This window comes from Hippopotamus amphibius, chromosome 14, assembly GCF_030028045.1.
Source record: "Hippopotamus amphibius kiboko isolate mHipAmp2 chromosome 14, mHipAmp2.hap2, whole genome shotgun sequence".
In the NCBI taxonomy this organism is placed as follows: domain Eukaryota; kingdom Metazoa; phylum Chordata; class Mammalia; order Artiodactyla; family Hippopotamidae; genus Hippopotamus; species Hippopotamus amphibius.
In genome coordinates, this window is record NC_080199.1 from 72,839,192 (window position 1) to 72,865,723 (window position 26,532).

The following is a 26,532-nucleotide window of genomic DNA, read 5'->3' on the forward strand; positions in this document are numbered from 1 at the left end:
TGATTCCATGGATTTTAATATCAAGTGTTGATACGCCCCTCCCCCCAAAAAAGTGGGGACGGGGGGGGGGTGGGGGTGGGGCAAGACGCTTTTGTAAAGCAAAACAAAAATAACTGTAGTTAATTATATTTTCAAATGGACGCATACAATCACCTTTAGAGACTTACTCTTCTATTAAAGTCTCCCCACCTTAAAGGCGGGTTACCTGAAGCCTGTAAAGGGTAAGTAGCTTGCCTAAGGTCAACTACACGGCCGACTTTACATGTAACATCAACTTGGGCTTCTAGCCTTGTCTCTGACTTGACCTCCTAAGGACTGCCGTACTCTCAACCTTCCTAACTTCAGGTCGAAATTCCCACATATTTCATATGTATTTCTATGTACCTGAGCGTCAGCAGTGAACCAACTTAGGACCCTGAAGGGTAGAAAAGACTTAACAGCGGCCGAGTGCCACCTGTTTTCTTCTTTTCACGCTCGTCTCTTCACTGAAAATCAGCTAACAGGGATACCGCTTTTCAGGGAAAGAAACAGAAGCTAATTCAGATCGAACAAGAAGCAAAACTTGTCATTTATGAGCGGCAGGGGAGAACAAGGTCCGTTTCACTCAGATGTATTAAAACTAAGCGGAAAGTGATACCACGGAGAGCTTTCCAAATTACGTCACACCTAAAATTCGCTTCAAAAAACCCAAACCCACAGAAGCCTGACATCTTATTCCACAAAAGAACATTCTGCCGCTGATGAACACAAGAACATTTACCACAAACCCTGTGCTTGTTACTAGAAGTTGAAACGGAAACTCCTTCTTCTAATCCATAATTCACCAGCCGTGGGGTAACCTAGACAATAAAAGAAGCGAACACCGAACAAGCAGGCACACAAAATAGCTGTGGCGGGAGGACGCGCGCGAAGGTGCCCGGAGGGAGCCGGCCGCTCCCGCGGGTCCCCCAAGACAAAGCCGGCTCCCAGCGCGCACTGCGGCCGGGACTACACAACCCAGCATGCAAGGCGACACGATCTACGGACTACGCTTCCCGACATGCTCTCCTGACAGCGGGCCGGCCTCCCCGGCGCGGGGGGCCTCGGGTCTCTGCAGAAAGCGGGGTGTGTCTCCGCCCGCTCAGCCTCTCCTTGGAGTCTAGGGAATCGGACGCCGTCGCCCACTAGTAAATTACGAAGATTACGGTCTTTCGAGTCATTTTTCTTTGCCCGTTTTATTAGGACAGCAAAGAGCCTCTGGCTCGGGCGGGGGCGTAGGCGGGTCGGCTCGGCTAGCTTTAGCCAATAGCGTGGGAACGGCTTTCCTGCTGCCATGGCAACGGCGGTCGTCCCCCCCACACCGAGGGACCAGCCACCCATTGGGTGGAATCTTTCGAGAAGGCTCGAGAAGAAGGAAGCGGAAGTGGCACGTGGAGGGGCCGGTGGCGGCGCCGGTGAGTACATGCCGCAGATTCTGGAAAGTTCCGATCAGTGCGGTACATAAGGCTGAGGCGCTGGGACCTCCCTTTTCAGGTCGGTAGTTGAGCGCAGCGCCGGTGCGCGAGCGGCTGGAGATCCAGGCGGGCAGGCGGGCGGCCCGAGCTGCGGAGCGACCTGCGGAGACCGGGCGGCGCCTTCTCCCCGTGGTGACTCTTCTGCGAGCCGCCGCTGTCCCCGGGAAGCCAGGGCCGCCAGACCGGCGGACTGTCCGTGCGTCCGTCCGCGTGACCGGAGCGGGAGCCGCGAGCGGCCGGGACAGGAGGCGGCGGCCGGAGGACGCAGACCCAAACCGACCCGAGAGCCGGCCATGTCGGTGGTGGGGCTGGACGTGGGCTCGCAGAGCTGCTACATTGCGGTGGCCCGGGCCGGGGGCATCGAGACCATCGCCAACGAGTTCAGCGACCGGTGCACCCCGTAAGTGGGAGCCTGCGGGGGCGCTGGCGGGGGGGTGGAGGTTCTGGGGCGAGGGGAGCAAGCCGGCTGGGGACCCCGGGCACCCCGGGGTGGCGGTTGTCTGCGGAGCGCCGGGCCGGAGGGAGGGCCGTGCAGGGCGCGCGGTGCCACCCCTCCCTGGGGTCGGGGTGCCGGCGGCCCGACCGCTGGGCGGGGGAGGGGGCTCGCCGCCGCGAATCGGAGAGGGGGTGTCTCCGGGATTAGAGGGGCCGAGGGAGTCGAGTCCCCCGGGGTCGCCACTTCGGGCGGGCGGGCGGGCTGGCTTCCTCCTGGGGGCCGTTCTGCGGCCCAGCCCGGGACTCCGCTCCCTGTTCTTGGCAAGACGCTTCAGCCGGCTCCTTCCGCGGCCGCCCCCGTTCCCCCATCCGGCTTCGCGGAGCCGGCTGAGCCGCCCCCAGCTCGGCCCCCTCCCTCCGAGCACATCCCTGCGCACCGCGGAGCTGGGGCTGCTGAGCCTTTTCTTCCGCATTGTGAATCTCGAAATGAGCTGGAAGCTTCCAGAGCCCGTGCGCTGCTGCTTGTGCAGCGAGCGGGCGGGTTGTTGTTAGCGACCGCGGAATCGCTCCTTGGATGAGGAATCTCTCTCTCCTTGCTCACTCTTGGATCATTTGCGAAAGATGTAAACGGCCTTTTTGCTAGTTTTATGGAAGCCGTTAAAGGGAAATCATAAATCGTGTTCTAATTCGTTTAATTTTGAACAGCTTAAATAAGGGGAGAAAAGAAAAATTGCACACTTATGTGCTAGAACTCTTTTAGAGGAAGAACGTTGTCACTGAATTAACCAGCAGCGTGGGGTGGGCAAAGGGTGACATTTTAAAAAGCACCTTTTTTGGAGGGGGTCTTAATCTCTGAATGGAATGTGTGCAGGCATACCTGCAGGTAGATTGATAAAAACAACTGCTTGCTTCTCAGGGAAAATGGTGTAGGTATTTATTTTAAGCGCCTTAAGCCCAAGGTAGAAATCATAGAATGAAACATTGAGCCCAGAGGTGAAATGACTGGGCTTGTAGCACTACTTGAGTGCAGATGAACGTTTATGAAAGTGAATGGAAACGGAAAATAATCGAACATCGACAGTTTCAGTAGCACTGGGAAGACTTATTCCCTGACCATCACGTGCATCAATCTCTTCATAAATCTAGTCTTTATTTTAGCTGTGCATGGGGCTCTGATTGGAGGATAGTAAGAAAGTATGTCAGGTTTTCGTGCCTAGGTGCAGTTTACATCTTTGTTCTCTTCAGAGGAAGAAAAGCTGTCTAAAGGTGAGCAGGGGAAAATTGTGTATGTGGCTATAGCGACCACTGTGAAACTAAAGATGACAGGTGTATCTTTCAGAAATGTAAACCGAGGGCAATTAATGGAGTTTCCTTTAATGTTTTTTATATACTAACTGTTTGACTCAACTGCATTGGCTACTATTAATTTCTATTTAGTATAATTAATTTGGTTCTCCCCTTGGAAAATGAGTAAATTCATTCTGCAACGGTGTGTTTACTCTGAGCTTGGAGTGTTACTCTGCTTTTTGAAAGGTATTTTAAAGGTCTAGCCTTTGCTCTGACAGTTCTCTGGCTGTTAGGATGCTATTTAGCACCTGCTCAGATAACCTAAGTCTAAGATGTCTCTGTTTTAGCAAGTTTAAATTTGATTCGGCTTGATATTTAATGCCCTTAGTGTATTCCCATTTTGCTCCTTTCATACCATTATTCCTACCTGCCCTGTAATCTAAAACCTAATTCACTTCTATCCTTCTGACAAGACTTTCTTGTGCTTGGCTCTGCTCTGTGCTACCATTCTATTTCCATTGCTCAGAAGGCTGTCTCACAGTTACAAGTCACTTTATCTCCTCAAACCTGACTTAAAATGTAACTGATTATTCAGTCCTTTTTCTAAACATTTATACTTGATTCTGTTTTGGTACTTGCTCTGCATCATTTTTCTTGGTTTCGTCAAGTAGAGGCTTCTGTATGGGACCCTCTTTTGTGCTTTTAAACTCCAGAAGCATAACTTAGGCCTACTTGTTTCTGTTTATCTAAAAACCTTTGATCATAAAGCGTCAGATGGTATATCAGGACAGCAGTAGGTATGATAGTGACATTTAGATTTGAATGGAGTTGGTAACTGCGAAGTAGTTACACCATATTTTGTTGATCTTGTCTGGGGCCAAGTTAATGATATTCTAACTATTCAAAGTATTTTCAGAGTTAATGTTCACTTCCTAATAACTGGGGCCTGGAGAATTATGGTGGTACTTGTGGTGTTGGAAAGTTCTCTTTTGAGTCTTGAGCAGACTGTAGTAGGGGCTGGGGGTGGGTAGTGGGAGGCTGGCTGCCACCTAGACTGGATTCTCAGAGTAGTAGTTAAGTGGGCCCTCTTAGAGTAGCTGACCAAAGCTTTAGAGTCCAAAATTGTGCTGTACTATGCCCCCTTCCCCAAGAATGGGTAGGGAATTTTTTTTTCTTTTTCTGGGTAGGAAATTTATATTAGAATTTTCTTCTTGTCGGTTAAAAACATCCACATTTATGTTTTTTAACATTTGTGAAACGTGGTTTTTTTTATTTCTTTTAGATCAGTCATATCATTTGGATCAAAAAACAGAACAATTGGAGTTGCAGCCAAAAATCAGGTAAGTTGTCTAATAGGATTCTGATCATTTTTTAAGGGAGAAGTTTTAAAAGTAAAACCTCGGAGACATAAAAGAATATGAAATACCTAAACCTACCTATTTTTGAGTTTTAGAATTGTAATGCAGGTATTCCTTACGAGCCCTTAGATATTTTTTCCTTCTGTTCTCTTTCTTTTATTGAATAAGATCTACTTTAACTTTGTAATCTTCCAATCTTTATTTTTAATAACCTTCTTACCTTCTAATATATCTAATTTTTAAAGCTTAAAAATGAGACATGTTCTTTCATGTGAAGTTTCTCATGATACTCATTTAATAGTTAAAGATTCCTTTTTTAGAAGGAACATCTAAGAAGCTCTGTGTTTAAAAGCGTTTTCAGATTACTTAATTAAGGTAGTACAAAGAGAACTTGTTGTCCAGGCCTGTGCTTTCCTATAGAGTAGCCATTACATGTGGGTCTTGAGCACTTGAAATATTCCTAATCTGAATTAAAATGTGAAGTATAAACTACATGGGGTGGGGTTTTTTTTTTCCCTCGATTTTTTTTTTCTACATGGGATTTTGAAGGCTTAAAATGAGATAAAAAGGTAGACAATCTCATCAATTTTTTACATTAAGTACATGTTGAAGTAGTATTTTAGATAAATTAGGCTAAATAAGTTATTGGAATTAATTTTACTTATTAGTGGAGCTTGAAAATTTACATACGTGGCTCCCATTTAGGGCTCACTTTGGGGATTGGGGAGAAAAAGTAAATGTGAAATATGAAAATCCCTTTAGAGAGGCTTTTTTTTTTTTAAATTAATTTGTTTATTGGCTGTGTTGGGTCTTTGTTGCTGCACATGGGATTTCTCTAGTAGTGGAGAGTGGGGGGCTACTCTTCATTGTGGTGCGTGGGCTCCTCATTTCAGTGGCTTCTCTGGCTTAGTTGCTCCATGGCATGTGGGATCTTCCCCACTCAGGGATCGAACTCACGTCCCCTGCACTGGCAGGTGGATTCTCAACCACTGTGCCACCTAGGAAGTCCCTTAGAGAGGCTTTTAAGAAAGGGACTGAAAGCAGTCCTATAACAATATGTAAACGTATCAAAGTAGCATACACTATATACCTTCAACTTACATGGTGTTATGTGTCATATTTATTTAACTGAAAAAAATTTTCTTAAATACAGAAAATAGTATTGCTAAATCAAAACCCTGGGGTACTTATGGCTAGTTGGAAGAGAGGAACAAAAGAGGAAAAAAATCAAAGCAGGGAAGAGACATGGCCATGCTCACTCAAAGTGACCTATTCAGAGAGAGACACTGGTGAAGTAATAAGCTTCCCAAATGTGGCCGTTGAGAAGACTGATATCCCTGACCTGAGATCCCACTGCATAAGTGGTTGTGTGAGGAGAGTCCGTTGAGCCTTAGATCTAGCCTGTAGATTATAATTTTTTTTTCAATGTGGTACATGACATCTTTCTTCTTTTTTTTTTTTTAAATTAATTATTTGGTTGCACCCAGTCTTAGTTGCAGCTTGCAGGCTCCTTAGTTGCAGCATGCGAACTCTTAGTTGTGGCATGTATGTGGGATCTAGTTCCTTGACCTAGGATTGAACCCTGGCCCCTTGCACTGAGAGCTTGGAGTCTTATCCAGTGTGCCACCAGGGAAGTCCCTACCCTGTAGATTACTAGACATATGTCCATATGTCATCTCAGTTTTAGAATCACAAGGAATTTTAGTGCATAAACATTGTTTAAAATATTTTGTATTCCATATTATTTGAAAACGAGTGTTGCCAAGCTATGTTTTTCTCTTTAGAAGAAGTAAGTCAGAGAAAGAAGTAAATAGTAAACTGTTTTGGTATTTTCAGACTAATAACTTTAAAAGTCTTTGTTTTTCATCTTTTATTTAATTATTTTTGTGTTTTAAATAAGGTTCCCACTGCTGACATCTTTGAGTGAAATATACTGTGAAGTGGGACTTTGTATATCCAGAACCTAATCATAAAAAATATGTACGTGCAGTTGAAAGCATTAGAAACTTTTTACATTAACCTTGCTTCTTTTGCTTTTTGGTGTAGATAATTAACATTCTGTGCTATTGATAGGAAAAGTAGCAATCCATATATTTTGTGGCACGAAATACTTACCCTGGCCACTTCACAACTTAATAGACTACTGTAACAATTCACTCCTTTTTTAAAAAATGTAATTGGACTATAGTGCTTCTAGATATCCTTTTTCATTTACTCATTAGGTATAGAACAAGTTTAGTGGGAGAAAAGGAATGAAGTAAAGTGATACATACAGTTCTTGGGGTTTGTTCAGAGCTCCAGTGATAGTTTCACTATCTTTGAGTTGATCTTGCAGACAGTGAAGTCTGTGTGTCCCTCTCACTGCCTCCCTCATGGCATTTACATAGGAAAAGGTGAAAGAATAAAGTCCATTCATTGATGGAGAAAGTCAGGGCTCTGGAGAAGGTTACTTATATCCCTGTGATTTGAGTCGTAGAAGTGACTTTCTTTTTTATTTATTTATTTATTTTTTTGGGGGTACACCACGTTCAGTCATCTGTTTTTATACACATATCCCGGTATTCCCTCCCTCCCTCAATTCCCCCCCCCCCCCTCGAGTCCTCCCCAGTGACTTTCTTTTTAATTGCTGTAAGTACTGATAGGTGTTGAAATTAGAAAAAAGTTTAAATCTCAGTTTTTTTCTTTTTTCCAGCAAATCACTCATGCAAACAATACAGTGTCTAATTTCAAGAGGTTTCATGGCCGAGCATTCAATGACCCCTTCATTCAAAAGGAGAAGGAAAACTTAAGCTATGATCTGGTTCCAATGAAAAATGGTGGCGTTGGAATAAAGGTAATATAACTGAGCAACGTGAGATTCCTTACTAGGAAACTGTTTAATTCATCTACAGAGAAAAGTACTTAATTCTTAATAGATATTTAACTCAGTTTTCTTAATTGGGCAAGGTGATCTTTTAAATTTTTTTTGTCTAGTTTCTCTTAAACTATAGGTTTATATTTAAATCATCCTTGAAAATTATTCAAGTGGTATATACTGCTATAACTTAATTTGCGTTCTCATAATGTCTTAGGAATTATAAAATTTAGAATTCATGGTATTTAAAGAAATCTAAATTATGTTGTTATATCAAACAAAAGTCTGTTCCAATACAGCTTGTTTGCAGTTGTTTGGAGAGCTGTAGTGTAATAGAACCAGAAATCTTTTTTTAAACTACAGAGGCATTCCTGTCTTATGATCTACACAAAATAATATTTATCCCAGTGATTCATCTCTTCAGTTAGAGTGGAAATTTACTATCTTCTATCATGTTTTGACTACTACTTTTGAATAGGGGAAAAATCTGCCCCAGCTTTTTTTCTCTTCATCTCTAGGGGAAAATCTTTCTTCCTTGTTTCTTTGCTTTGCTTTCCCTTTTTCTCTTCCTTTTACCTTTCCTTTCCTCTTTCTTTTCTAAATAGCTATAACAATAAAGGTTTTCTGGAAGAGAATATGTAATAATATTTGGGAGTTAATATCATTAGCGTGTAGATTTAAGGACTACAATATTTAAAGGCTTTTCTTTCCTCCATACAGGTCATGTACATGGATGAAGGACATCTGTTCAGTGTGGAGCAGATAACAGCCATGCTGCTGACTAAGTTAAAGGAAACTGCTGAGAACAACCTCAAGAAGCCAGTAACAGACTGTGTTATTTCAGTAAGTAGAATTCAGCAAGGCAGTGTGTTTTGTTTTAATTTGCCTTCTTCATGTTACTTTTCAGCATTGAATGTGTGAACGCTGTTCTCCTGCTAGAGAGCAGAATCCTACCGGACTGTGTAACGTAGTGTTCAGCAGCAGTGCAGAATAGATTTGAGTGGGCTTTTAGCGAGAAGTTGCAACGGTTTTTGAGGGCAGTGCATATCAAAATCTGTCGGGCTTCTTGAAAATACAGACCGGTCAAATTGGAGGACGTTCTTAAAGTTAGTTAATGTGTGAGAGAGAGTTGTGTACTTACACGAGAACTTTTCAGAATTTCACCCACACTGAGAACCCGTGAATTAGTTCTTGGTGAGCAGTAGTTTTAAAATGTAACCTACTGCTAGTGACAAAACCTAGGTTTTTAGTATTGGCAAGCCCACTACTTCCAATGGACAGTTGATTAGGTTATTGAGGAGTATTTGCAATGGACAGAAGTCGTCTGTTATTTGGCAGAGTGGCCACCCAGACCTCTCAGAAGCCTTTATGGCAGGGCATCCTGGGCTGTGAAAGAACAGAGGCAGAAAGGCTGAAATTTCTCTTGCAAGACAGAGGGTGTTCTCCTAAAGGAATATCTGGGTGTTGCTTGGAGAAATGGTATTAATTTCTGGTAAAATTAAAAAATTAAGTTGTAAGTCAGTGGTCCTTCCATCCTTCTCCCCCACCTGCCTTTAAATAACCTTGTATGGAAAACTGAAGAAAGAAGTGCTTTGCTATTGCCTCTGTCTCTTTCTGAAGCATTTATAGATACTTGGGGAAAAATGTGAAACCCACTGTACCACTTAGGTACTCTCCAGTTAAGTGATTGTATGAATGTATTGTTAGATGCTCTTTTGGAAGAATGTGCTAGTTAAAATGCTGTCCTAGAAAGCGATCAAAAGAATTCATCTAGCTAGAAGATAGCACCATAAGAAACTTTATCCCTTGAGTTGTTTTATTCTTTTTCCTCTTAGAAAAATCAGCACTTTGACAAAAAAAGTTTCATTTTTGTAATCTTTACAGGTCTGCTGAATTAGAAGGTAGGCTATTGATTAATGCAGAAACCCAACAAATAAACTAAAGGGCAGTGGCAAGAATTAGCTTTGTGTTATCTTTAAGTTCTTGTAGTCTTTATAGTTTAATTACATTTAATGTTGACTTAGAGTAATTTCCAGATGTCCGTAGAAATTTAAGACTAGTTTGGAAATAGTATTTCATCCACTTAAACTTAAAGCTTTCTGTTAGAGTTTAAGTAACTTCGTATGTCTTATGAATACTCCTGATTAGTTTTTTTTTTCAGGTTAAATTTGGTTATAGTAAATTTAATACTTATAATTTTAGGTCTGTCTTTTCAAAAGTAGTTACTGTTTTGAAAGTTAAAAAACTTGCCAGAAACTTGAAGTTCATTTTCTGTTTCGTGGCTTGGCTAGGCACCTATTTAGCTGGGCTGTTGTGAATTGATTACAAGAGGTTGTGAGGAATTTGTATGTATTTTTGTGTTTCAGTTAAGTTAAAATTCTTTCCCTTCTTGTTTGCAGGTCCCTTCTTTCTTCACAGATGCTGAGAGGCGATCTGTCTTAGATGCTGCACAAATTGTTGGCTTAAACTGCTTAAGACTCATGAATGACATGACAGCTGGTAAGAGAACTGTTTTTGTGTAGAAGTTAATAAATATACTGTCGAAACTAAAGTTAAGGGCACACCTGTTTGATAACAGGTGCTGTTATCAAACACTTTCATGTAGGTGTAGAAACACAGCCTATTGAAAAACAAGTGTTAGATTTGAAAACAAAAATTCTAGCCTTTCAGATGTTTGTTTTAATGAGAAGTTGGTACTTTTTCAAATGTATGAATCTGTTTTCATTAGGAAATTCTTGTATATATATTTTTTAATCCTTTGAGTTGTGTTGGGTCTAGTTTTTTATTTCCTTACATTGTTTTTATAGTTAAGAAACAAGTTTTCCCAAAAGCTTTTGATTTTGACTTTTACAACTACCTTGATTTAGCTTAAATTTTTTTTCCTCATATGCTTCCCGATCGTATGTAGTTAGGATTTGATCATTCATCTTATATCGAGTATTGATTTAAGGTGTACCATTTGCCAGGCATTTTGTTGGAATGGATATGGTGGGAAGCAAAGCGCTCATTTGTTTCCTGGAGCTTGTGTCAGCGTATTGTGATTACAGGTGGACTCAAAGTCAGTGGCAGCCCAGTGTAGTTAGGCAAAACAAATAAGACTTTGTTTAGTATATTTTTAGTAGATGTTTTAAGAACTCTTCAGGTATTGGTAAAGGTGTGTTCTTAACTATACGTATTGAGAAATAGTGGTTTCAAAATTCAGAAAAAGCTGAGACAGACTGTTTAAGGTAGATCAGTTATTTGCTTTGAGTCTAATTGGTAGGAACTGCAGTTGCTGTAGTTATATATTAAATTCTTAATTTTTTTGGATAAGCAGTCTCCTAGCAGGTTGTGGTTAAAAGGTAAGTATTGTATACTGAGTCTGGTATTGTTTGTGTATGGTTACATGTGGGGTTTACATGGTATTGTTTTTGCATCGCATACGTTTTCTCTCACATCTCTCCATGTATTTAAAAGTGGTAGAACATTTTTCTAAAATCAGAAAGGGACAAAGTATAAAGTCAGATATAAAAGAAATGTGTTCACCTTTAATTGATGCAAGTATAGTCAGGTTTCCTGCATGTGTAATTATATTGGTAACAATGAAATTCCTAAGAAAATGTGAACCAAAGAATTGAAACATACTTTTTTTTTTTTTTTTTTTAGTTGCTTTGAATTACGGAATTTATAAGCAGGATCTCCCAGGCCTGGATGAGAAACCGCGAATAGTGGTTTTTGTTGATATGGGACATTCAGCTTTTCAAGTGTCTGCCTGTGCCTTTAACAAGGGAAAATTGAAGGTAAAGTCATAAATTGGAACTAAGTGACCCAAATATTAAATATGTGACAATTGTCATCACTTTAAGCTACTGAGCCTCTTGATTGTGCTCTTCTAGGTAATGAAGAGTTTTGGGTAAAGAGATTAAGCTAAGAGTTGTTCCTAACGTTGATCCTCCTTAACGATGATGTAACTTTTAGTGTCCTCTTTACCTGTTCTTGTTTAGGAAAGAAAAGCTTTTTAAGATTATCTTCTATGTAATCATTAAAGTTAAAAATATCTTAGAGATTTATCATTTCATTTGGATTTTGTAGTTACATATCTCCTAACTGACTTGGGTTTCAAGTTGTAGTTTAAATAGAAATTTTGAGCCTATTAGTTTTTGTTTGTTTGAGTAGCTATATTTAAGATTCTAGTTACAAATATGATTGAAAATAACCAGATTATTTGTTGTTTTAACTAAATTAGGTACTGGGAACAGCTTTTGATCCTTTCTTAGGAGGAAAAAACTTTGATGCAAAGTTAGTGGAACATTTTTGTGCAGAATTTAAAACTAAGTACAAGTTGGATGCAAAATCCAAAATTCGAGCACTCCTTCGTCTGTATCAGGAGTGTGAAAAATTGAAAAAGCTAATGAGCTCTAACAGCACGGACCTACCACTGAATATCGAGTGCTTTATGAATGACAAAGATGTTTCGGGAAAGATGAACAGGTGTGTCTTAAATTCTGACAGATTAAATAGAAGGAGCTTCTTGCTGAAACTAGTCTGGGTATCAGCTCTGGCCGTGGTGTTGTGAGTCCCGGCCTGCAGTTCACGATGGTGTAGTACCTGCTGGAGAGACTGTCAGCATCATTAGAACTAGGGTTGCTTCTGCGAAGAGGGTTTTTAGGAAGATCTGTGCTGAGTGCCCTCGCAGTGAAGTCTTTCGGGTGTTTTCCACTTTTTAGTATTTCTGGGCCAGTAATTGAATAATGGTTTCAAGTGAGTGGAAACATTCAAAGTAATGAAAATGGGATCACATAAAACATTAAGGAGCAAAATGGAAATCTTAATGTAAAAGTGATTTCTTCTAATGATACTGGTTGAATTGACTTTCTCTTCATCCCTTTTCTACATCTGTTTTGTATATTTTTTGGGAAAAAAAAAGTTACAAATTACAGTATGGTTGAATTTGGCCCATGTGGAATTCAGGGTGTCTGAGGGAAGAAAAAAATTGTTGGGTTGATAAGACTTATTTTAAAAAATAGGATAGGATATTGGTCTTAAGATGAGTTTTCTAAAGATTTATAAAGTTTTTGTCTTAATTTGCCAAGGGCACAATTTGAAGAACTCTGTGCTGACCTACTGCAAAAGATAGAAGTTCCCCTTTATTCATTGATGGAACAAACTCAGCTCAAAGTAGAAGATGTGAGTGCTGTTGAGATAGTTGGAGGCACTACACGAATTCCAGCCGTGAAAGAAAAAATTGCCAAATTCTTTGGAAAAGATATTAGCACGACGCTCAATGCAGATGAAGCAGTGGCCAGAGGGTGTGCACTGCAGGTACTACCCTCTCATTCCTTCTCTCTCCGGGCGCTCATTCCTTAAGCCATTCCTGCTTTTATTTCATTGTGGTGGAGCCTTAGAGTAAGCAGAGCCCAGTGCCCAGTTAGACACCACAAGGGAGTTACTTTGAAATAAATTAATAAGGCTGTGGGGACACAGATCTTCAAGTATTAGAAGACTTAGGAAAATTTAAAAGAACTACAGAGCTAGTGTTTCTCAAACTGGGAATTAGGAACAGGCATGATTCTGAGGAGATCATCAAAAACACAGTTGTAAAGCACAAAGTAGCCGTATAGTGGTGACAGTTGTTACAAAGCACAGAGGAGGGAATGAGAATGGCAGTGTGGTGCCCTAAGGAATTGATTTGGGGGGACGTCTGCAGGGTTAAGAGCATTAGCTAACAGGTGGTTTTATAAAAAAGCTGCTTCCCCTTCATATTGATTGTAACCTATCAAATAAGGAGGCAGCTCAGAGGCATGAAGTTTGGCAAAGTAAAAGCACAAAATCTAGAAGTTACTGATAATATTAGTTTATACTTAGGATATTATAGTCAAATCTGAGTAGTTTGAACTGAAGCTTTAAGTTAACTTGTTTAAATTTAACCTAGCACAGTTTTTTTAGTATGTAAAGCAAAGTATTTAGACTCACTGTTCTGTAAAACTTAAAAAAGAGCAAATAGATACTATTGCCTGTAATCTCTTGCATCGAGATCCTTTATGTTTTGCAAGGTTCTTATTTTTGCTTCTTCTTGGTAGTGGGGTGTACCTCCTTCACTCTTTCCCTAAAACTTTGGGAGTTTATAGTTTCTTTAGAAATAGAGCTTATTTTGGCGTCTCTTTTAAAGAATGCTGTGCTTTTCAACGATTTATTGACTTTTAGTTTAATCATTTAGTCATTTTTATGTGACAAGTCTGCATCCACCTGTTGGTGTGTCGGGAGTTGTCTACCCCCGATTTGAAGGGACCATTGCTTCCTTCATTCATAACATTACTTGAAAATAGGAACATTTTGGTTTTACCCTTTTTCCGTCTTAGACATTTTTTTTTTTTTTTTTTGTTTTTTTTTGGCACACGGGCTTAGTTGCTCCGTGGCATGTGGGATCTTCCTGGAGTAGGGATCGAACCCATGTCCTCTGCATTGTCAAGCAGATTCTTAACCACTGCGCCACCTAGGAAGCCCCCGTCTTAGACATTTGAAAGGCAATGTGGACAGAGCTGTTTGGATGTATATACACATTCAAAAGTGATAAAGTTTGTAATTAAAATTCGTATCAGGAGGGCGTTTCTGGAAAGACCAGTGTTTTCTCCTAAGCTGCTGTGAAACATTATTAATTAACAGTTCTGGCCTAAGACACATTGTATTATTTATTTTTATATCTAGTGAATGTTATAGCATTTAGATGGTAAATCACTTTATGCTTAAGACACATATGCTGTAAGCAATTTTGAATAAACCTACCCATCCTATTTGAATTGATCTTTATATTAAAAGTTAAGTGAAACTTTTCATGTGCTCATAATAATTTTTTTTTTTTTTAAAGTGTGCAATCCTTTCCCCAGCATTTAAAGTTAGAGAATTTTCTGTCACTGATGCAGTTCCTTTTCCAATATCTCTGGTCTGGAGTCATGATTCAGAAGATGCTGAAGGGTATGTAGGAGAAAAATAACTTTCAGATACTTTATTTTAATATAAAGAAAAATTAACAAATGACTTTCATGGTAGTGTTTGGTTAACAGGGATCTTTCAACAACCGAACTTACCAAATATTTCTTTCATTTTGGGTAATAGATGGTGAGGTGGGATTGATACAGCTCTTAGAATGTGTTTACGCTGTGTAGCACAGTGAGCTTGAACACTTGAAGTACTGAATGCCTTTGCTTTGCTCTTAGCATCCATGAAGTGTTCAGTAGAAACCATGCTGCTCCTTTCTCCAAAGTTCTCACCTTCTTGAGAAGTGGGCCTTTTGAACTGGAAGCTTTCTATTCTGATCCTCAAGGAGTTCCATATCCAGAAGCAAAAATAGGTAAGCAGTTAATTGTATTTACTCTTTTGAAGACATAACTTAGTGCACAAACAAATGTTTTTTCCATTCATAGCAGTGTTGAATGAAACATAATGCCATGTGAAGATATTTTCAATTTGGAATAATGGTAATGGGGAAATCTCTTCATTTTATTGATGAATAAACTGGCCTATAGAGATGAAATGACTTGCTGGTGTTGCTGTTACTTCCGTGTGTGTGTGTGTGTGTATGAGCACATGAGTATTTTTCCTTTTCTGATACAGTCTATACTTAAAGGATTATCATATACTTTTGTTTTTTTTTGTTTTTTTACTTTTTTCTTTTTTGGCCACACCATGCAGCATGTGGGATCTTAGTTCCCCTCCCAGGGATTGAACCTGCGTCCCTTGTAGTGGAAGCACAGAGTCTTAATCACTAGACCTCTGGGGAAGTCCCAGTCACCTTTTATTCTATTTTTTTATTTTAGAACTTTTTAAAAATTATTATTTATTTATTTAGCTGCTCCAAGTGTTAGTTGCAGCACGTGGGATCTTTGTTGTGGCATACGAACTCTTAGTTTCGGCATGTGGGATCTATTTGCCCAATCAGGGATGGAACCCGGGCCCCCTGCGTTGGGAGCATGGAGTCTTAGCCATTGGACCAGCAGGGAAGTCCCCCAATCACCTACTTTTAATATTAACTTTTCCTCTGGATGAAATGTTACTTGCAGAATATTACTTCCAGTTTAAAGCCTGGCTTGGAAACCATTGGAACTACTTCTCACATGTACCTTTGTATTGTAGTCTTTTTAAAAAATACATCTTTTTTTGGTACATTTTTCTTTGAGAGGTTTGAGACTATCCATCTGTTTCGACCCAGAGTAACTCCGAAAATCTGTGGGAGAGCTACAGGCATCCTCCTGAATGGCTGTGCCTCTCTCCCAGGCTACGGGTAAAATTTGCCAATGTTGCTAGGTCTTTTCAGGGTTAACCTTGGCCCCACACCATTTCATAATGAAATTGTTTAAAGGAGTCTAACCTGGCGAGTTGTGTTTTCTTTCTTACTGCTAAAAACTAAAAATGTTCTGACACAGGAGGGTTTTATTTTTTAAAACAGTTTTTATGAACTTATAGATAATTAGTTTAAGAAATCATTGAATATAGACTAAAATTCTGTCAGGCTGGATTATAGTCCCCGTTGTGCAGAGGATAAAATCTAAGCTCTTTAGCATGGCATCAGATTTTTCATTTTATCTCCAAAACTGAGAAGCTTGCATGGACTTAAGGAGCCATCTTACATCTCTCTCCTGTGAGTCTTCTTGGGTTCCCTTTAGTAAATGCTGTTTCTTTAACTGGATCTTATGACAGTTATTTCCTGAACCTAGTGATTTGATAATTGATAAAGGTCTATTCCAATGTATTTCAATGACCTAGTAAAGAAATCTAACTTTCTGTGTGTTTGTGTAGACAGCACTTTAAATACAAGGCTATTAAATCCGGTATAGTCCTTTGCACGTAATGGGTTCAGAACACTTAATTTTGTTCAGTGGTTTCTGTAATAACAGTGCTGTTGGTGGAGGTGATAGCTACCACTTAGTGCTTGGTTCCATAGCTTTAAGTGCTCACCGTGAAATGCTGACCAACTCAAACCCCAGAGGCATAGATGCAGTAACTTACAGCAGGTCACACTGCAGGGACTCAACCCTGGAGACTCTGGGCCAGAGTCAGCACTCTGAGCTCCTACTCAGTGATGCTGGAACTGCTCTATCATGCGTGATAATTTCAGGCTCTGATACAGGTCTTAGTTCACCTCTCCTATTTGAAACGTAAGAAAATGTTTAGATCATTCAGTCAGAAAAACAATATTCCCTGAAAGGCCCTGCAGAATCCAAATGCAGCAAGCGCTTGGTGTCATCTCCCTTATACTTGAGATTTTCATGTCGAGGTTGTGCTCACCTAGAGGAATAGGGCAGGAGGAGGCGGAGACGGCTTGTCATGAGCCTTTCACACAGTGTCTGTGTCAGAGGTTACATAGAAAGTCACAAGAGCGCCCTTGCCTTTGAAGGTTTTATGGCATATTAAGACTAATCCCAAGTATTATAAGTATACTGTGTACTTACGAGTCAATTTTAAAAGGTTATGTTTATAGTATACATTAAACAGCTTAAATCCAGCTCAGTTGGTAGAGAAAATGGGGAGGCTTTGTAATAGCAATATTTCTTAGCCTTTGTCTGCTTGGTAGATTTAGAGTCCGTTCTGAAATTGTCAGTTTCTTTTTGTTCTAGGCCGCTTCATAGTTCAGAATGTTTCGGCGCAGAAGGATGGAGAGAAATCTAGAGTGAAAGTCAAAGTGCGAGTGAATACCCACGGCATTTTCACCATCTCCACAGCATCTATGGTGGAGAAAGTCCCAGCTGAGGAGAATGGAGTGTCTTCTGTTGAAGCAGACATGGACTGTCAGAACCAGAGGCCGCCAGAAAACCCAGACACCGAGGTAAGTTTGTGGGTAAGCCTTTGAGTTTGAATATACAGTTGACTCAATCCTAAGCCCTAAGAGATGGGTAGGGAAGGGTTAAAATATATTTTTCTTAGTTGTGATTAAATTTTTGGTTAATGATGACAATAGCAGTTGCTAGATGATGGTGATATATAGCCTGGAGTTTGGTGAACTGTGGTTAAATTCTGTGTAGCGTTATTTGAACTGGCATGTGACAATTTAGAGTGGGTAAAGTTTCTTTGATTGTTTTTTTTAAAGACATAGCTTATGTACTGAGAAGTTAAATGCCAACTAATGAGGAAGAAAAAAAAGAGTAAAAAGCTATATAGTGAAATACATGCCAAATATTAAAGCTGTGGGCTTTTTTTGCGGGGAGGGGGTGTTCATTTTATCATCACATGGTGAAATTTGACTTTGGTGTTTTAGAACTTACTCGCTTTTATTTACATGGTTTGCTGTGTTGTGGGAGGCAGGAAGTGAAGTGTCCGCCTAGAGTGTAGAAAGTTGTTACTGTTCATGATGCTAATTTGGACGTCCGTTAGCATGCGTGCTAGTTTTACATGGTCAGCGTAAGAATTCTAAGAAACTTTACAATAGATGAGCTGTTATAGTTTACTTCTGGGTTATAATCAGAAATAGCTTAAGTGAAGAGGTAGGCAGTTACAGTATTTTAGTTCAGATGTGAAAAAGTGTGATGTCCCTGGGGACAGAGAACTGTTACCACTATGATCATTCCTAGAACATTTAAGGAACATTAGTGTTTGAGCCTTAGTTTTGATCTCATCAAGAAAACCTGCGGTGTGATCAATTAAGTGACGAGTGCCACATACTTTTTCATTTGGCTACAGACAGCGTTATTCTAATGCCTGTTGTGTCCAGTCTCTTAGTACCTTTTGGGTATATATATACCAGGAATGCCTTGCTTCCAGATACTTCAGTGTCTGCCTTAGGATCTTGAAGCTCTGAAAGAAAAATACGGGAGACTTCAGAGTGGGCAGCAAGGTCGAATGTTTCCGTCTCCTCCCAAAGATGGGAAAAGATGACCGCGAGCACTGGTTTACTGGGGGCTGTGGTATCTACTAATATGTAGCGTTCCTTCTTTACGCTGGGAGGTTTTGAGGTGTAAATAGTTGGATCACAAAAAGAAAGTGGGGGCAGAGAGGGTCTTGCGTCTCTAAACTGAAGCAATGAATGATGAGCCCCCAGATAACTGATGGTTGGCCATTTTATGTAACTGTTCAGTCCTCTGAAGTGGAGGTGTGTCAAGATGCATGACGGCCACTGGTGGAATAGTCTTTGGGAGCTTGTTTCTGGGAGAGAGGAGAGGCCTGGAGTAAACCTACTTCTTGTGCGTTTGAGAGTTAATGCCTGTACGAGGCTAGATGGAAGCTTCAAAGGAGCGTTCTTGTCATTACATCAGTCAGAATGCCTGCTACTCGTGTTATTTCACTGTATTAACTGTTATCATTTGAAGAATTTCTTACAGGTTTACAGTATCTAAGAAGTGTTCAAATACTTTTTGTTCGTTTTGCTTTTATCCAGTATCTTTTCCCCCCAGCTGTTAAGATTTCAGAAACTGAGTGTACTGTCTTTGGTGCCCTGTAACCTTTTAAATTTATACAAGTACACCTGCTTTCTACATCCTTTGTGCCTGGGCTTTCATTTCAGAAAAATATCCAGCAAGACAACAATGAAGCTGGAACACAGCCCCAGGTACAAACTGATGGTCATCAAACCTCACAGTCTCCCCCTTCACCTGAACTTACCTCAGAAGAAAACAAAACCCCAGATGCTGACAAAGTGAGTGACTCTTCTAGTTCATTCCATTAGACAATGTTGCAACGTGTGATCATTAATGATATCATTCAATCTGCAGTTTCAAGAGCAAGCACCAAGTTATCCTATTCTGTGTAGGGTTTTTTTTTCCTGTTAACTTTCTATGTTTTTCAATTAAAATCAGTTAGAGGTACTCCAGCTTAACTGAGGGAATTGAATATCCTGCTTTTTACACCTGAAAGCTTCTCTTGAATAACTGCCACTCCAAGCAGTGGGAGGCGAATGCATAGCTTTTGTTGTCTTGTCTAGAGCTAGAGGTATCTGAAAATGCGAGCATCCGAAACAGATACGTCCCAGTGCTGTGTGATTAGTTTTCACTTGAATTCATCCCATGATAAATACACGGGCTATAGGAGTCTAGTAAACTGTTTTCTCCTCTCAAAACTACCTGTCAAATTTCTATAAATTGATTATGATGCTCTGGTAATAAGTTTCCATTGTTATTCCAGATCTGTGGTTTTGCAGAACTTCATTCTTTGTGCAGGTCACATGTAAGTGGTTAACCTTTCATTAGTAGCTTGGTTTTCTCTCATTCTGCGGATAGAATTCTTTACCCTCAAATGAATTACAGAATTGTCCATTGGAGTCCAAATACACTACACGTTCCACTCGGTGTAAGGTTTGGGTTTTGGGTTTTTTATCTGCCATGCCCTGATTGATCCTGTGGGGGGGCCTAGTAGGAGCTGCAGGTCCTGACTCTGAGTTCTGAAAGCCTCCTTTTTCTCCTGTTAAAGAGTTATGTGTTGATGGGTAGCAGCGTTGCTTTCTTTGCAATGACAGCTCCTTAATTTCAGCATCCCTCCCCTTTACCACTTAGTGTTGAGCATTAGCTGACTCAGGCTGGGGGTCTCAGTCCCTGTCTAGAACATGACACTGGGTCGCATCTCCTGTTCCTAGTTGTCAGTGGGACCACTCGTGTCAAACCCGTTGGAACATTATCACAGACCCCCTTGGAGCTTCCTCGTCCATACCGTGTCGAATGCCATTTTGTGATCCGTTGGTTTTGTCAGTAGTTGGTTTAACGTTGTACTGCTAGATAGTCTCATCCTCACTTAACCTCCATACATGTGGCTGTCATCCATTTGATTCCCAAATATCTGTTGCACTCTTGTGTTTCACCAGGTGTAGGTGTCCCTTTTCTTTCTCGTGTTTCATGCCCCCAGGGCATGCACAGAATGTTGGGGGTCCTCATGTGACTAAAGGGAAGAAGACATGGATGCTGCAGGCTGACGGACCGGGTCATTGCTAAGGCTGCAGCTCGCAGCTTCACACCGTGTGCTTTCTCAGGAAGGCTGAAACAGAAGTCTGGGAAACATGTGTTCTAGTCCCATCTCTGTCTTTGTAATTTTAGCCAAGACATTGAACATCTTTCAAGTCCCAGTTTCCTATATAAAGAGCCTAGAATTGTAACATCCTTCATAACTCCCCCAAATTCCCCAGTGTCAGTGCTTGTTGTGCCTTGTGGGCTCGTGTGTTCCTCTTTTACCACCTCAGCCAGTCAGGGTATGTGTTAAATACCCTTTGGTTATCTTCTAACCTGTCCTACAGCTGAGTTTCCTAGTTTGTGGTCTTTGTCCTTTGTGCTTGTAGGAACCTGCAGAAATGAAAATACTGTGAAAGGCTTGGAAAATTGAAGGCCATAGGAGATACTTACTTCTTTAGCCCTGTATTTACATATTTTGCAAAAAACTTACAATAAACCTAGCACTTGCTGCATCATTCCATTTGCAATTTTAAGACTTTAAAATCTTTTGACCTCGCAGAGTTGCTTATAGAGAAGTGGTGTGGCTCAAAGGCAGATAGTAGAAATAAGGGTGTGTATGTGTGTGTGTGTGTGTATATATATATATATATAGACAGGTATATGTGTGTATGTCATTTCCAAATTCAGGAAATTTTAAAAGGCACTCTTCAGTTTACTGATAATTGCAAATAAAGCACATTTACTACTGGGATATAGGGCCTCAAATATAATATTACAGGAATAGAGTCGATCCTAATATGCCTAGCAGTTGGTCCAAGTCTATCTGGGGTTATTATTAGATTGTAGACTATAATTTAAAGATGTGGTAACTTGTTAATAATATTTTTGACTTTTTGGAGTTACAAACATTGCTTAAAGGGATTAGAAAGTAAGGACCTACGAAGAAAAGCTTTAGCAGGAGAGATTAAATTTAAATTTAATATGAAACGAAAAATGTCCTGGTGAATTCTTGAAGGCAAGTGTGGTGTGTTTAAGTGTAATTGGAGACCTGATTTAAAATGGGTGGGTGGGAATTAGGTGATCTTAAACATTCTTCCAACTTTATGATTTTAGGGATGTTAATTTTGCCTGAGTCATCAGTAAGTATGATAGGGAGATTTTTGTTATTCAAGGACTATTTAAGAATTTCTCCCCCCTTTTTTTTTTTTAACCCCTCTTCCCAAGGCTAATGAAAAGAAAGTTGACCAGCCTCCAGAAGCTAAAAAACCCAAAATAAAGGTGGTGAATGTTGAGCTGCCTATTGAAGCCAACTTGGTCTGGCAGTTAGGGAAAGACCTTCTTAACATGTATATTGAAACAGAGGTAAGTACTTCATTTAAATATTTTTATTTTGGAATATGTTTAGTTGTTTGGCCCTGTTACTCATATTTCTAATAGATAAATGGCTGTAATTCTTTCTCATATCTCATAAGCTTTATACAATTTTTAGGGATAGGATGAAGCCAAAACTAATGGTTTTTCAGTTAGATTTTTTTTAACAAGTTTTGTTTATATTTTTGTAAACTTAGTAAAGAAATCTATACCATAGATCTTTCTGCTTGCTATAAATTGATTGCCTAAGTTCTTGTGAGGAAATTAGGTGCTAATATCTTCTAGCACAGACCGCAACACAATTCGTATTTCAGGCCTCACTAAATATTTCTGTTAAAATACATTGTGCTTCTTTGTAGTCTAGATACATGAAATAATTGAGATTCAGTTTTCCTTTACTGACATGGGAACATTGTGTTTAGAAATTTAATAAGTTACATTCCGTTCATATTATAGTTGATAAATAGACTCTAAGTACATTTATTTACCTTTGATTTTAAAATCTGGTGGCAAAATTGTGTGGCCGTTTTGCATTGGTTAGTGTTAATCCCAGTAGGAGACAACCATACAACTACATAAAAGAAAACAAACAAAATTGTATAAAAGCAATAGATTGGTATTTTCCTTGGTATTCAATCTGAAATGTGAAAGCTATGTAACTTATTATATAATGTTTTGAAAGAAAAAATCCTCATTCTGTGTATTTCGAAAATGAAGATCTTTGTAGGAATTATTGGAAGAATTTTATGAGGTATAAATTAGAACTGTCAAGACTGATTTTTTTTTAATGTATGTATAAAATCCTTGGTTTTGTTAACTCCGGAATTTAAACAGTTAAAATTTAGTTCCACTTAGCAGAAGGCTGGAAGCAACCTTTTCTGTGTCCTGACAGGGTAAGATGATAATGCAGGATAAGCTGGAAAAGGAGAGAAATGATGCTAAAAACGCAGTGGAGGAATATGTGTACGAGTTCAGGGACAAGCTGTGCGGACCCTATGAGAAGTTTATATGTGAGCAGGTATGTTGAGAGCTCTGTTTTTCTTCAGATAATGTCACTATGAAGTATTTAATATCACGTTTGACATTCAAACCTCTACTAGATTATGTAACTTGAGCTTTCTGAAAACAAAACAACTTGAAATAGAAGTTGCATAAACAAAGTCATGGAGAGAGAGGCTCCCTAGTGATGTGCAACTTCATTCTAGTTTATCCCAGTGACTTTAGTTGTTACCATTGAAGAAAGCAGCTGTCAGCGCTTTTATTCATAGTCTGTGACATCACAGTTACTAGGGCCTAGAAACATAAATAAGAGAAAATCCTTGCTTTCAAAGACCTCAGACTTTTTTTTATGACTCTGGTGCCTGGGTTGCTCTCTGTCATTGCTTTATTCCATAAGACTTGTTCAAAGTTTATCAGGCGCCAGTATTCCCCTTAGACTTTTCTAAGCTTCCAGAAGCGGTATGGCTCTAAGTAAATTCCAGAAGCACATTTGTGAAAGATGGGCCTTGGAGAAAGATCAGCTAGATAGAAATCTAGAGTGATTTCGGGATTAATTGTGAGCTGAAGAGAATTTAAACTTAGCAGTCTAGTTTAGTCCTAAGATCCTTGGGCTGTTTTGTAATGTATTTCATTTTCAGCTCTGTATTCCTAACATTTCCTGGATTTCCAATGATTGGAGTTCTGAAGTAGAAATGACCCAGCCAGCTAGACCTCCTAAAGCTAGAGTGTAACTATGTCCTGTGCCTGAGGTGGTTAGGGATGACTTATGTGTGTGTTCAGTGACTGCATTGTCAACTTGTTTAGTTTTCCTTTCAGTATTTGGTAGTTGTGGAAGTGAGAAGAGAGTTACTCATCGAGACCTAATTGTTTTGGAGAATAGGAAGATGATTCTGTAACCACATTTCAGTATACAAATTATCCAAAATCGGACTTCTAAGATATGATGTGTAAAGGAGACTAGCCTAAGAAAGACTCAGTCCCTCGTGTAAAGTGTCGTATGGAGCTCATGGTGGAGTGTTTATTGCTCCCTGATGTTTTTCACGGAAGAGAACCCAGCTAATCAGAGTGCCTTTCTAGAAATAATACGAGCTGCTTGAGGACGACTGTTTTGTCATGAAAACTTTTAAAGTAAGAATGCCACTTATGTTGATTCTTATGTTCCATATGTAGGATCATCAAAATTTTTTGAGGCTGCTCACGGAGACTGAGAACTGGCTCTATGAAGAAGGAGAGGACCAGGCTAAGCAGGCATACGTTGACAAGTTGGAAGAATTAATGGTAGGCCCTTCTCTCCCCCTAGAAAGTGGTACTGCGTTTTAGACTAGACTTTGAAAATATAATTCTGACAAATACTAATTTATTACATTCGGTTTTAGAAAATTGGCACTCCAGTTAAAGTCCGGTTTCAGGAAGCTGAAGAACGGCCAAAAATGTTCGAAGAACTAGGACAGAGGCTGCAGCACTATGCCAAGATAGCCGCCGACTTTAGAAATAATGTAAGTCTTTGTATACAGTGAGGAAGTTACCCTAGATTTATAAACTCATATTTAAGTTGAGGAACCTTCATTGCAAACAAATGTTCTTACATGAGAAATTGAGTTTTGGTGTGTGAGGCCAGAGATTTGAACTTCATGGAAAATTGGGTCAAGTTGGATGTTACTGTTAAATACTTAATTCTACAGAATGACCAAGTTTTTCCATCTAGGATGAGAAATATAACCATATTGATGAGTCTGAAATGAAAAAGGTTGAAAAGTCAGTTAATGAGGTGATGGAGTGGATGAATAATGTCATGAATGCTCAAGCTAAAAAGAGTCTCGATCAGGACCCCGTCATACGTGCTCAGGAAGTTAGAGCAAAGATAAAGGTGAGTGTGATTGTCTGGTGTTTACTGCCGTGTTCTCTTAGGGATTCCAGTTGCAATCACTTGAACCTTAAACACAGCCATTTTTCCTTTAAATCTTTTTACCTCATCCCAAGACCAGATTTCTTAATTCATTATTCATATTACAAAATGTGGGCGACCTTGTAAGTTTCTGTTAAATTTCTGTTTCTTCATTTGTTCATTTAGTTCAACAGACACATTTGTTGAGCCCAACCACGTGCCAGTTATTCTAGGAGTTAAACTGTCAGTGTGCAAGGAAAGCCCCCGCCCCTGTGGAAGTCACCTGCCAGTATGAGGAAGACTTGACAGTAGTAATTATGGAAGGATCAGATTGTGTTAAGTGCTGAGGGGAAGATAGAAGGGACTGGGAAACCTGGAGCGATGGAGAGGGACCCAGGCTGGTATTTTATCAGGAAAGACCTTGCTGAGTGTTTGAGGCTTGAAGGAAGCAGGGAAGGAAACCAGGGACCTGCTGCTTTCTGTTTGGAAGAAAATTCAAACACAGTGAAGGTTAATGTGAGCCTGTGAAGTCATCTCTCTGCTCACTACTTTTTCTGTTCCGGAGGTTGAGTTACTTAACCTCTCCTCCGCGGGTGGGGATGGTAATTCCTACCTTTAATGATTGCTGAGAGGATTAGATGGGTTAATACTGTGTGAGTAGTTAGAAGTCCCTGACACAGTGTAGAAGAATGTTGATGTCTCTCTTGATTAGGCTTCAGGCTATAGTTTTGGGCAGATGTATTGAGCAAATGAAATTCTTTGAGATATGTATAATTGGAGTTGGTAGAAACATACCGGTCTGGGTATGTAAGAAAGTGATTGAAGACGAACTAGAGTTGGTCTGATTATTAGTTTTGTTTTCCTTTCTTAGGAGTTGAATAACACTTGTGAACCTGTCGTAACACAACCCAAACCAAAAATTGAATCACCCAAACTGGAAAGAACTCCAAATGGCCCGAGTACTGATAAAAAGGAAGAGGACTTAGAAGGCAAAAACAATTTCAGTGCTGAACCCCCACATCAGAATGGAGAATGTTACCCTAACGAGAAGAGTTCCATTAATATGGACTTGGACTAGATAACGTTAAACTGACTTAGTCCTTCAATTAATAAAATATTTTTGCCATAGTATGTGATTCTACATGACATACTGAGACTATTTATATTTTCTTTTTTAAGGATGTTTAGAAATTTTGTGTATTATATGGAAAAAGAAAAAGCTTTAGTCTGTAGTCTTTATGGTCCTGAAAGGGAAAATTGCCTTGGTAACTTTCAGATTCCTGTGGAATTGTGAATTCATACTAAGCTTCTGTGCAGTATTCCTACTTGCATCACTGAGGATGAAATTGACTTTTGTCTTTGGAGAAAATAAAGTGTACTGCTTGTTCAAGAGGGCTGTGATTAAACTCTTCAAGCATTTGCTCCTGCCAAGGTAGTTTTCTTGCATTTTGCTCTCCATTTCAGCATGTGTGTGGGTGTGGATGTTTATAAACAAGACTAAGTCTGATTTCATAAGGGCTTTCTCAAATTAATTCTGTCCAATAGAATATGATTTTTTGCTTTGGTATTATTAAAAATCCAATGACTAAAAGCAAAAGCTAGTGAACTGTGTTAGCAGCATGCAGAACAAAACCTTTAAAATCTCTTATTATACAGTGCGTTGTCATGTGAAGGTGTAACATGGAAGAAATGTTGATTCTGTTTGTAACTGATATTGTGAAGCCTCTATGAGCTTTAAAATAAAGTTCATCTTATGGTCTCATTTCTAAACAGTTTTGTCACTAATTTAAAAATGGGATTGGGGCAGTGTGGTGTAAACTGAAAATCCAGCGTTCCTTCTTTGCTGTTTCTTACACATGCTGTCACTTTTCTTAATGAGAATGACTTTCTCCTGATAGAAAAGTAGCATGTGTTGATTACAGTTTTTTTAAAACTACAAAGTTGCATGTAACTTATCTACTACCCAGAAAAAAAACAACTCTTGTTGTGTATCCTTACGCAGCCTCTC

The 26,532-nt window shown here is 39.7% G+C and overlaps 1 protein-coding gene across 1 annotated transcript; it reads left to right on the top strand.

Moving 5' to 3' along the window:
- The first annotated feature begins 1,302 nt into the window (after positions 1–1,302).
- Positions 1,303–26,294, top strand: HSPH1 (heat shock protein family H (Hsp110) member 1). The gene is made up of 19 exons (XM_057707679.1): positions 1,303–1,433; positions 1,513–1,893; positions 4,498–4,555; positions 7,266–7,406; positions 8,148–8,270; positions 9,827–9,926; positions 11,073–11,206; positions 11,653–11,897; positions 12,500–12,728; positions 14,272–14,378; positions 14,621–14,754; positions 17,018–17,226; positions 18,898–19,029; positions 21,494–21,631; positions 22,533–22,658; positions 23,810–23,917; positions 24,016–24,135; positions 24,345–24,506; positions 25,396–26,294. Exons 2-19 carry the CDS (start codon positions 1,787–1,789, stop codon positions 25,600–25,602), a joined length of 2,580 nt encoding a protein of 859 aa, XP_057563662.1. The 5' UTR covers positions 1,303–1,433; positions 1,513–1,786; the 3' UTR covers positions 25,603–26,294.
- Positions 26,295–26,532: the final 238 nt, after the last annotated feature.

Bases quoted from the DNA above. Each gene is read 5' to 3' on its own strand.
- HSPH1 (XM_057707679.1), top strand. From the start codon at position 1,787: ATGTCGGTGGTGGGGCTGGACGTGGGCTCGCAGAGCTGCTACATTGCG. The intron at 19,030-21,493 runs GTGAGTGACTCT...CCTCTTCCCAAG, and splicing joins AAACCCCAGATGCTGACAAA to GCTAATGAAAAGAAAGTTGA. The intron at 24,136-24,344 runs GTAAGTCTTTGT...TTTTCCATCTAG, and splicing joins CCGCCGACTTTAGAAATAAT to GATGAGAAATATAACCATAT.